General features: G+C 43.4%; 1 protein-coding gene across 4 annotated transcripts in view; it reads left to right on the forward strand.

Moving 5' to 3' along the window:
• The window catches only part of LOC132830837 (SH3 and cysteine-rich domain-containing protein 2-like), a 129,766-nt gene that overhangs the window by 75,292 nt on the left and 42,397 nt on the right, over positions 1-12,077 (forward strand). For all 4 annotated transcript variants that reach the window (XM_060848713.1, XM_060848716.1, XM_060848714.1 and 1 more), the window contains one exon: positions 8,896-8,993. In XM_060848713.1, the coding sequence (XP_060704696.1) occupies positions 8,896-8,993 (98 nt within the window). The remainder of the gene's footprint in view (positions 1-8,895; positions 8,994-12,077) is intronic.

The raw sequence follows: 12,077 nt of genomic DNA on the forward strand, positions 1-12,077 counted from the left end.
TGATTAATGGCCTGGCCTGTTGTGGGCCCCATTCTTCAATTTGGCTAACATTTCAATAGTAAATGAAGCAGAAAGTTTACTTTAAGATGTCAGTGACCCAAATAATAGTTCCCTTTTGATTCCAGAGCTGCTTGACGTGATCTGCTGCCCCTTGTTGAAATCGATCGCTTGCTGCTAGATGTTTCTGCTGGATCCTGTGGGGTTTGTAATGGTGTTCTGAAGTTCCACTTAGTAACTGCCTTGCTCCCAGATCTGACATTCTTGAGCATTGGAAACTTGTCGGAATTATTGAAACACTGACGCAATGCCTTATGCAGATGCAGTGGCCACACAAAATGGGGATTTAGCTTGGGGATCAGAGCAGTGAATTTTGGCACTGCAGCTGCACTTCCTTTTTTTAAAAAAAAAATAAATTGCAGTGATTTATTGTTTGGATTAAGAAGTCCAGAAAAGTTGTTCACCATTTTAAGTTTGCTCAGCTTATTGACTAGGCAGTCCTAGATTTGGCTGTAATCTCTTAAATTTCTCACACGTGATATGAGTCACTGGCTCGGCAGCAAAGAGAGCAGCCTGATGTAATTTACATTCCTGAGAACCGCAGGTTGGAGTTGATATTTCCATTCAGTGGCAAGTGGTCTTGCAAAGCGCAAGAATTTGCCACTTTGTTATCCACTCCCCATGTGCCTCCTGTTTGGGTGGGTTGTGGGGGGTGGGGGTGTCGGGTGGGGTTAGTGTAGCTAGCAGATGGTCTGGTTACCCTCGGACCTATTGATGCCTGTCATTGACCAGTTGCTGACCTCTGGAGTGCCTCCTCTGCACCCTATTTTACCTATAGCCAGACAAGGACCACGCCAAGTGGGCAGTCCAGTTGGTTTGACTGTGCAAGTTGGCATTGGGCAAAATGTGGCAGCTGTGTGTGGAGACCTTACTTTTTGGAGGTGTCTTTCCCCCATCCCACCTGGGATTGACTTTTATAAAAGGGGGAAAGGGCCCTTCTGCCCATCACGTCTGGGCTGGAGATCATCTGTTCAGGTTCTCTCACTCGGCCTTTTCTGCTCCAAAGTACTGCCGCACTTGGGTCACAATCTCTCCCCACTTTTTACCACTCTCCCCAGCCTTTAAAAACTCACCCCACTTCCTCCCCACACCTCCCTGGGTCTGGGTGGGATGCTGTTCGGAGGGTCGGTGTGACATCAATGGGACAAATGGCCTACTTCCACATTGTAGGGATTCTATGATTCCACCCAATTGTTACATAAGTTTAAATTCTTGTATCTGGTGAGTTTGTCAGTATTCTTACCTCCATCCTAAAGATTCAGAAATACTCCAGGAATGTGTAGAGAACACAGATAACAGACACTTTGGCAGCGAAATGCTGTGGCCAAGACTTTGCAAAGCTGGGCTAGGTTTTCACATGAGCTAATCAATAACAAATGTTCTTCAATCCAAACGAAGCAGTCCAACAGGCGAACGCATTGCAATGGGACTTGGCAAGTGGCATATTGAAGGATGCCCCAGGGCTGAATTTTAATTCCAGGAAGGAAGCCAAAGGAGCAGATGGTCATCCCAAGAGATACATGCAGTGGCATGGTAGACTCGTAATGACTTATATGCTTTAGCCTTACCCCAAAAATTGTAAACATTTAAAATGAGAGAATCGGAGTAGAGTGAAAAATGCAGCAGTTCTAATTTAATGGCTCATTCCCTCCTTCCTCATAGTTCCAGGATTTCCCCCTCTGGTGTCTTTTACCCATTCTTGACCCAAAGACTCTTTGGAATCAAATACAGTGGAGTTAATGCAGGGAATACCGGTTTGGCCTCAGCTGGAGTATGTGCTCATTGCTGGACACTGCGTATTGGGAAGGGTGGTCAAAACAAGAGGCTACAGAAAAGATTCACAGGAATGTTTTGTTGGGATGAGGAACGTCGGTTCCAAGGCAAAACTGGGGCTGCTTTCCTTGGAGAGGAGATTTGATGCAGATGTTGAGAATCGTGAGAGGCAGATTGAGAGAAACAATTCCCGTTGGAAGAAGGAACGCAAACCACAGAACTGCAATTTCAGGTGATTAGCAAAATAAAAAGCAACTGTTGATGTGAACCGTGAAACTACTTTTCAGCATCATTAGAATCTGGAATCCTGAGCCTGATGGCGTGATGGGGAGAGATTCAGCTGATGTCTTTATAAAAGAATCAGATAATTATCAGAAGTGGAAAAACTCAAGGCATCACAGACTGTAAGTTCATTGGCAAAAGAAGCATTGAGAACATGAGGAAAATCTTCACACAGTGTGTTGTTAGGATCTGGAAGGCACTGCCTGAGATTGTGGTAAGGCAGGTTCAATTTACTTTGTCAAATAGGATGTGGATTAATGAGAAGAATGTGCAGAGGATAGGGGAGTGGCAGTAGGTGAATTGTTCCTTCAGAGAGACCAGCCTATCACAATGGGTGAACAACTTCCTGTGATATTCAGCTCTGTGACCAGTGTGAGTTAGAACAAGCAAAGCTCAACGGGATGTTAGGTTCCATCTCCCAATATTGTGTTGAAGCCATAAAATGCTGATCAACCTACATGTGGAATATTTGACATCCCTGTTTATTGCCTATCCATGTCATGAAGACCATGCAGCAGGTTTAAGGAAATGGTTCTAGAAGAGTTAATGCTGAAATTGCTCAGCTGCATCAGATTTGATGTAAGAGTCTTTGGGTCAAGAATTGGCCAATCTAGCAAGATCCCTACGGTGATATCGCGATCGTTTCTGGCTAATCATAGTTGCAAATGTACAGAAACAGGGAATGTTAAAGGTACCTACTGCTGTCATGCAATAAACTCCACCTTCATATGTAATACTGTGCCTCTTGTTAAGACCCTTTTAATGGTTTACCCTTGTTTACCATTTGAAAATTAGACACCCTTAGACTCCACTTAGGCTGAGTTCTTGTGGTACAGTGGTAGTGTCCTTGCCTCTGAGCAAGGAGTCCTGGGTTCAATTTGGACCTGCTCCAATAGTGTGTCATAAACATTTCTGTCTCCTATTTTCTAAGGACCTGTATCCCTTTGCTCCCTGCCCATTCCTGTATCTGTCTAGATACATTTTAAATAACACTATGGTTCCCACCCCCACCATTTCCACTGGCAACACATTTCAGATACCTAACACCTTCTGCGTAGAGAATTTTCCACGAATATCTCCCCTAAACTTTTCCTCTCTCACTTTGGAGTCATGACCCCTAATAATTGAGTCCTCCACTCTGGGGGGAGAAAGCTTCTTGCTATCCACCCAATCTAACCTCATGATTTTGTATGCGTCAATCAGGTCCCCCCTCAACCTTCTTCTTTCCAACGAACATAATCTTAATCTACTCAACCTCTCTTCATGGCTAGCACCCTTTATACCAGGCAACATCCTGGTGAACCTCCTCTGCACCCTCTCCAAAGCATCCATGTCCTTTTGGTATTGTGGTGAGCAGAACTGTATGCAGTATTCCAAATGTGGCTGAACCAAAGTCCTATACAATTGTAACATGACCTGCCAACTCTTGTACTCAATACCCCGTCCGATGAAGGAAAGCATGCCGTAGTCGTCCTTGACCAGTCTACTGATCTGCATTGCTACCTTCAGGGAGCAATGCACTTGAACACCCAGATCTCTCTGTATATCAATTTTCCTCAGGACTTTTCCATGTGCTGTATAGTTTGCTCTTGAATTGGATCTTCCAAAGTGGATCACCTTGCATTTGATCGGATTGTAATCCATCTGCTATTTATCTGCCCAGCTCTCCAATTTTTCTATATTGTGCTGCATTCTCTGACAGTCCCCTTCACTATCTGCTACTCAATCAATCTTACTGTCATCTGCAAACCTACTAATGAGGCAACATACACCTTCCTTCAAATCATTTATGTATATCACAAAGAACAGTGGTCCCAGCCCGGATCCATGTGGGATGCCCCTGGTCACAGGTCTCCATTTTGAGAACCTCCCTTCTACTCTGTCTCCTGTTGCCCAACTGGTTTAGTATCTATCTATCTAGAACACCCTGGACCCCATGCAACTTTACCTTCTCCATCAGCCTACCATAGGAAACCTTATCAAATGCCTTATTAAAGTGCATATATATGACATCTACATTCCTTCCCTCATCAATCTACTTTATCACCTCTTCAAAGAATTCTATTAGGTTTGTAAGACATGACCTTCCCTGCACAAAACCATGCCACCTATCACTGATGAGCCCATTTTCTTCCAAATGGGTATATATCCTAGTGAGTTTTGAGAAGATTTGTAGCTCAGGTTGAGGTTTTGGATGTAGGTTTGCTCGCTGAGCTGAAAGGTTAATTTCCAGACGTTTCATTACCTTGCTAGGTAACATCTTCAATGGACCACATGCGAAGCAATGCTGAAAATTCCTGCTTCCTATTTATATGTTTGGGTTTCTTTGGGGTGGTGATGTTATTTCCTGTAGTGAAGTTACTTCCTGTTCCTTTTCTCAGGGGGTGGTAGATGGGGTTTAACTCTGTGTTTGTTGATTAGAGTTCCGGTTGGAATGCCATGCTTCTAAGAATTCTCGTGCGTGTCTTTGTTTGGCTTATCCAGTCGAAGTGGTGTCCTTCCTCATCCGTATGTGAGGATACCAGTGATAACAGTGGCTAGTTGGTATTCATGTATCCTGGTGGCTAGTTTTCTGCCTGTTTGTCCAATGTAGTGTTTGTTACAGTCCTTGCAAGGTATTTTGTAAATGACGTTAGTTTTGCTCATTGTCTGTATAGGGTCTTGGAAATGACTGCCAGACTACTCGACCCCCTTGGCATCATGGTAGCCCATAAACCCACCAACACACAAAAACAGCAGCTAATGAACTTGAAAGACCCAATACCGACAATGAGCAAAACTAATGCCGTTTACAAAATACCGTGCAAGGACTGTAACAAACACTACATTGGACAAACAGGCAGAAAACTAGCCACCAGGATACATGAACACCAACTAGCCACAAAAAGACATGACCCTCTTTAACTGGTATCCTCACATACGGCTGAGGAAGGATACCACTTCTTCGACTGGGACAATACATCCATCCTAGGATAAGCCAAACAAAGACACGCACGAGAATTCTTAGAAGCATAGCATTCCAACCGGAATTCTATCAACAAACACGTTGAGTTAGACCCCACCTACCACTCCCTGAGAAAATGAACCGGAAGTGACTTCACTACAGGAAACGACATCACCAACCCAAAGACACCTAAACATATAAATAGAAAGCAGGAATTTTCAGCACTGTTTTGCATGAGGTCCACTGAAGATGTTACCTAGTAAGGTAACGAAACGTTTGGAAATTAACCTTTCAGGGTATATATTCCTATTCCTCCGTATCTTCTCCAGTAGTTTCCCTGCCACTGACGTCAGGCTCTCAGGTCTGTAATTAGCTGGATTATCCCTGCTACTGTTCTTGAACAAGGGAACAACATTAGCAATTCTCCAGTCCTCTGGAACCTCCTCCATGTTCAAGGGTCTGCAAAGATATCTGTTAAAGCCCCAGCTATTTCCTGTCTCACTTCCCTCCATAACCTGGGATAGAGCCCAATCGGTCCTGGGAACCTGTCCACATTAATGCCTTTTAGAATATCCAACACTTCCTCCCTCCTCATGCTGACTTCGCCTAGAGTAATCAAAGATCTGTCCCTAACCTCAACATCCGCCATGACCCTCTCCTCAGTCAGTGTCAATACAAAGTACTCATTAAGAATCTCACACACTTCCTCTGATTCCACACACCTCTTTCTTTCTTTGTCCTTCAGTGGGCCAAACCTTTCCCTTCGTTACCCTCTTGCTCCTTATATCCGAATAAAAGGCTTTGGGGTTTTCCTTAAACCTGCTCACTAAGGAGATCTTTTAGCCCTCTTAATTCCTCATTTCATTTTGGTCCTACATTCCTGATATTTTAACAAAGCTCTGTCTGTCTTCAGTTGCCTAGATCTTATGTATGCTTCCTTTTTCCTCTTAGCTAGTCTCACAATTTCACCTGTCATCCATGGTTCCCTAATCTTGCCTTTTCTATCCCTTATTTTCACAGGAACATATCTCTCCTGAACTCTAATCAACCTCTCTTTAAAAGCCTCCCACATAGCGAATGTGGATTTCCCTCCAAGCAGCTGCTCCCATTTTACATTCCCCAGCTCCTGCCGAATTTTGGTATAGTTGGCCTTCACCCAGTTTAACACTAATAGTCCCATTTGCCAGCTTGGCCTATATCCCTCTCAACCCTTCATATTCATAACATTTAAAAGGCATTTGGATCGATATATAGTTGTACCAGCCTCCACCACTTCCTCTGACAGCTCATTCCATACAAGCACCACCTTCTTGGTGAAAACGTTGCCCCTTAGGTCCCTTTTAAATTTTTCTCCTGTCACCCTAAACCTATGCCCTCTAGTTCTGGACCCCACCCCCCCCCAACCCAGGGAAAGACCTTACCTATTCACCTTAACCATGTCCCTCATGATTTTATAGACCTCTAAGATCACCCCTCAGCCTCTGACGCCCCAGTGAAAACAGCCCCAACCAATTCAGCCTCTCCCTGAAGCTCAAATTCTCAAACCCTCCAACATTTTTGTAAATCTTTCCAGAGCCTTTTCAAATTTCACAACATCCTTCCTATAGGAGGGAGAGCAGAATTGCACGCAGTATTCCAAAGTGGCCTAACCAATGTCCTGTAAAGGTGCAACATGACGCTTCAACATGCGCAGCTATATCCTCTCGTGATCTAATGTACCTTATTCTCTCTAACAATCCTGCTCCAGAATGATCCCATGGTGTTGTGAGCCTAGATTACAAGAGGGTAGGAACAGCATTGAAGTTTGCTTTATCAGCACTGCCTGAACCAGATTCCATCAGATTTCACAAAACCGTCAGCACATTGCTCAATTCTGAGACATACTCTGAAGGTGGAAGGATGTTCATTGGATTCTTTCTGCAATTCTATGAAAAATGGAATTCACTGCCAATGTAAATTGTTCAGAACAGTGGGTTTATTCCTGAGACACTCACTCCGTTCCAAACTGGTGCTTGTGTGTGCCCTACTTCCGGCATCTGTGCACAGACAAACATAAGTGCATGGTCTGAACATAAAGCATCTCTCACTGAAATAACTTGGAAAAGCACTGAAATAAGTGGACCTGTTCGATGGGTGAGGACAAATAGTCAAAAGGGATCCTGTTTTTCAATCCCAATTGATCTTTTGAAATCTTACTTCATTCTGTAATAAACACAAAATGCTGGAGAAATTCAGCAGGTCTGGCAGCATCCATGGAGAGAGAAACCAAGTTATCATTTTAAATCTAGTATAATTTCAATAGACTTGAAGGAAAATGAATGGTATTCCATTCTGAAGGAGAGGTTTAGTTGTAGAGTAATAATGATGTACAGCACAGAAACAGAACCTTTGGTCCAACTCGTCCATGTGGAACAGGTATCCTAAATTAATCTAGTCCTGTTTGGTAGCATTTATTCCTCTAAACCCTTCCTATTCCTGTACCCAGCCAGCTGCTTTTTAGATGTTGTAATTGTACTAGCCTCCACCACTTCCTCTGGCAACTCATTCCATACACACACCACCCTCTGTGTGAAAAGGTTGACCCTTAAGTCCCTTTTAAATCTTTTTCCTCTCACTCTAAACCAGTGCCCTCTAGTTCTGGACTCTCGACCCCAGGGAAAAGACCTTGTCTATTTACCCTAACCATGCCCCTCATGATTTTATAAACCGCTATAAGGTCACCCCAAAGGAACAGTTAATGTTTGAGTTTAGACTCATACTGTTTACTGTTCCTTTATTCACAAATGTGGCCAGATCTACTGAGTTTCTTCAGCATTTTCTGCATGTCGTTTAGCTTTCCAGCATTAGCTGTGTTTAGCTTCTATATGATACAGTCCCCAGACTGAATGGTTTCTGTTCTTCAGTATGTTCATTAGTCAATTTGTACTCTAGTCAGAACAACACAACAGTATAAAATAATCATTAGTAAGGATATGCAAATGATTGCATGTCAGATCTTTTAATATTGTTCTGGCGACTCATTGCTCAGATAGATGTTCATAATTGGGGATCACCTGTAATTAGGCAACTTGCGATCTATGGCTACGGACCTAGTCCTGACCTCTGGCATTTCATACACGGTGGTAATCTTAGTGATTTCAACAGCTCACTTAAAGGATTCAAGGCTGGGTTTTAAAGAGCTTTATTGTCATTGGACCAGGCTTGTCAAAGAAAAATTAATGTGCTAAATATTGCACCAAACTTCATGTCATTTTGGATTAAAATTTATATTCTCACATCATTGGTGCAATCTGGGGCAAAACTGCAGCAAACTCTTCAATCTGCCCTGATAAAGGAACGTCAATATAGCATAACAAGTCCCACATGATCCACCAGATTAGGAGAGGGGAGGATCAGAGCCAAGTCAGAAAGAGGTGAGTTGGTCTTCCGGCCAAAGCAGGCGATTTAAGAGTGACTTTGAGACTGAGCAGCATGGGAGCAGAAAGTTTAGGAAAGACGGTATTGCACGTGCAAGATACACAGGTCCATAGGAGGATTTAGGGCTATTCCGAAATGTGGTGTAATCGGATGAGCTGTGATCTTATTGAATGGCAAGGCAGGATCTGGGCTGAGTTACCTACTCCTGATCCTAGTCCCTATGTTTGAATGTACGCATGGTGATGGAGATGGGCAGCACTTGGGGTAGGAGTTTGGAAAGTAAACCGGAGACTAAGGAGTGGAGGGAGCAGGTAGATTTGCAAGGCCACCTGACACTAGCAAGGGGTAAACTGTAGAGGGAGCCATTACAAGCCTGAAGCTAAAGGATGGTTTATTTTATTGTTTTGTGAATTTTCTTTTAGGGTATTCTAAACGAGGATGGCGTTGCAAACTCTGTAAAATTAATGCTCACCCACAATGCGGAGAAGGTGCATCTCGGCAACAGTGCATCGGAAAGCTGGTGAGTGTTGTTCAGAAACTCAGTTGACTGATGGAGCACCATCTTAACCATTCTGTCTGTTGGATTATTACGGTGCAGGCCATTCAGCCAATTGTGCCAGCAACGTCTCTTCAAGCGAGCATTCTCTGCCGCTTTGGTGTGACAAACGTCTTGGAACTTGCAGAGGGGAGTCTTCAGTTTCTTTTAAAAAAAAGTTTGCAGTGCTGCTTTTTATTCATGTATCCTTTGGAATTCTATCCAGTCAGAGTAAATTTGCCTGGTTTGAATTGAATCAGTTAAGTAAGATTGACAGTTATTGGTTTTTTCTATATTGCCATGCCAACCATAGTCAATCCAATAAGCATTCTCCTGTCATGCCGGATCAATTGTTGGTTCCTTTTTAGAGTTTGGTTTTCTTGTGGTTTAGTCCTGAGGCACAAAGTTTCAACTTCACGTCACTTTTCACTAATTTTTAATATCTATGCCACCAAGCAGTGAATTTAGACAGCTTTCAGAACAAACGTATCCCCACGATATTATTCCATCAATGAGTGACAGCAAACAAATAAACTTTTATTTATAAAGCACCTTTTAGAATAACCCCCCAGAGGTCAGTATCCTGTCACTAAGTCACCCTTTATTTACAGGGGGAGAGCTCTTGACACTGATCTAGCTCCCTGAAAGAGAGCAGAACCTCCCGTTAATATGTCAGCCAGGGCTCCCTGATTGGGGCTGTTAATCTGGTACAATCAGGGAACTCACATTCTGTGAGGTTCACCTGGCCGACCTCATTACAATGACTACACCATTCATGAGCCTAAGGCACTCGACAGCTGAAGGGGTACATTTGACATGTAGTCAATTTGCACATAGCAAACTCTCACAGCACTAATGTAATAATCAACAGATCTATGTTTTTTGATGAATGATGTTTCCAAGATTTACTCTGAGAACTATGTGTTGGCATTCAAAAGTGGGAGAATGTTTTACTCTCTAGTACCACCCTTCCTTGCTTAATGAGCGACATTAACATTTTGTTCAACAATAACAAGTAAAATCAGCTTAGAGAAGGACATAGCTACATGCTCCCTGAATCAAAAAGTACTTGAGTTCAATGATATGAGATAGTGAAGGAGCTGTTCTTGAGTTGAGGCGTTCTCCCTCCAGGCGTCAGATGGTAAGGGTTTGACGACTACTGTATCCATTACGCCCGATGTGGTCTCCTCTACGTTGGGGAGACAGGATGCCAACTTGTAGATCGTTTCAGAGAACATCTCTGGGACACCCGTACCAACTAACCCCACCGCCCCGTGGCTGAACACTTCAACTCCCCCACCCACTCTGACAAGGCATGCAGGTCCTGGGCGTCCTCCATCGTCAAACCCTAACCACCTGACACCTGGGGGAAGAACACCACCTCCTACTCCACCTTAGAACCCTGCAACCACACGGGATCCATGTGGATTTCACCAGTTTCCTCATTTCCCCTTCTCCCACATTATCCCACATAGTCCCAGACCTCCAACTCAGCACTGCCCTCTTGACTTGTGCATCACCTTTCCCATCTTTTCCACTCCATCCTCCTCTCTGACCTGTCACCTTCTCCCTCACCTTCATTTAACTATCGCAATCTAAGCTACCTTCCCCTCTACCCCACCCCCCTCCCATTTATCTCTCAGCCCCCTTGGGCCACAAGCCTCACTCCTGATGAAGGGCATATGCCTGAAACGTTGATTCTCCTGCTCCTCAGATGCTGCTTGACAAGCACCACACACTCAATAGTGAATGGAAAAGTCTGGGGAACATTGATGTACAGAGAGATCTGGGTGTTTAAGTCCCATTGTAACCTGAAAGTGGCAATACTGGTCAATAGAATAGTCAAGAAGGCATACGGCATGCTTTCCTTCATTGGACAGGGTGTTGTGTACAAGAGGCGACAGGTCATGTTACAATTTTGTAAGATTTTGGTTCAGCCATATTTGAAATACTGCACACAGTTCTGGTCGCCACATTACCAAAAAGATGTGGATGCTTTGGAGAGCATGTAGAGGAGGTTCACCAGGATATTGCCTGCTATGGAGGCTGCCAACTATGAGGAGAGGTTGAATAGAATTGGATTATTTTCATTAGAATGACAGAGGTTGAGGGGGGACCTGATTGAGATCTACAAAATCATGAGCGGTATAGATAGGGTGGATAGCAAGAAGCATTTTTTCAGAGTGGGTGACTCAATTATGAGGGATCACTAGTTCAAAGTGAGAGGGGAAAGGTTTAGGGGAGATACACGGGGAAAGTTCTTTATGTAAAGGGTGGTGGGTGCCTGGTGCATGTTGCCAGCAGTGGTGGTAGGGGTAGGAATGATAGCGTCATTTAAGATCTATCTAGGTAGATAGACGAATGGGCAGGGAGCAGAGGGATACAGATGCTTATAAAGTAGGTGACCAGTTTAAATAGAGGATCTGGATCTTGGAGAGCTGAACAGCCTGTTCCTGTGCTGTAATTTTCTTCATTCTTTGTATCTGTTCATGAGACATTGTTGTCACTGGCAGTAAATATTAATCTAGATAACTCACCATTATACAATTCTAAGTATGAAATATGAACAAGCAACCTGGTAAATAGAAGAATTAATTACCTCTCTCTCTGATCTGTTTTGTAAGCGATAGTGGAATATGTCACTGAATTGTCAGTCAAGAACTAATTTAATTCCTCAAATTTACTTGGGCTGGAGATTGATTAGTTCAGATCTAAGGGAAAAAAAACCACACTGATTATAGTTAACTGCCTCAATTGCTGCCAAGACCTGTTGGTGTTTGGTTTAATGTACGAGCTCGTAGCTTCTCCCCGAGCTGTCATAATCATTATAGTACCCAGGGGCATCTATAAATCATGCCGTCTCTAACCATTATGTAAGCCTTTTATTATGGGCTGCTTTATTTTACTTAAAGTGACATGAATATCAGTTTTGACCTTTTGGTAGGTTCTATTCATTTTCTTAGCAATTCTGCCTTCAGCACAAAGGAATTACGTGACTGGTGTGGAGGATGAGAGAGAACTGTTAGTTACAAACTGACGAGCTTTTCTAAGGTGGGTCAATCTTATTTC

The sequence above is a fragment of the Hemiscyllium ocellatum genome, chromosome 32, assembly GCF_020745735.1.
Source record: "Hemiscyllium ocellatum isolate sHemOce1 chromosome 32, sHemOce1.pat.X.cur, whole genome shotgun sequence".
NCBI lineage: Eukaryota > Metazoa > Chordata > Chondrichthyes > Orectolobiformes > Hemiscylliidae > Hemiscyllium > Hemiscyllium ocellatum.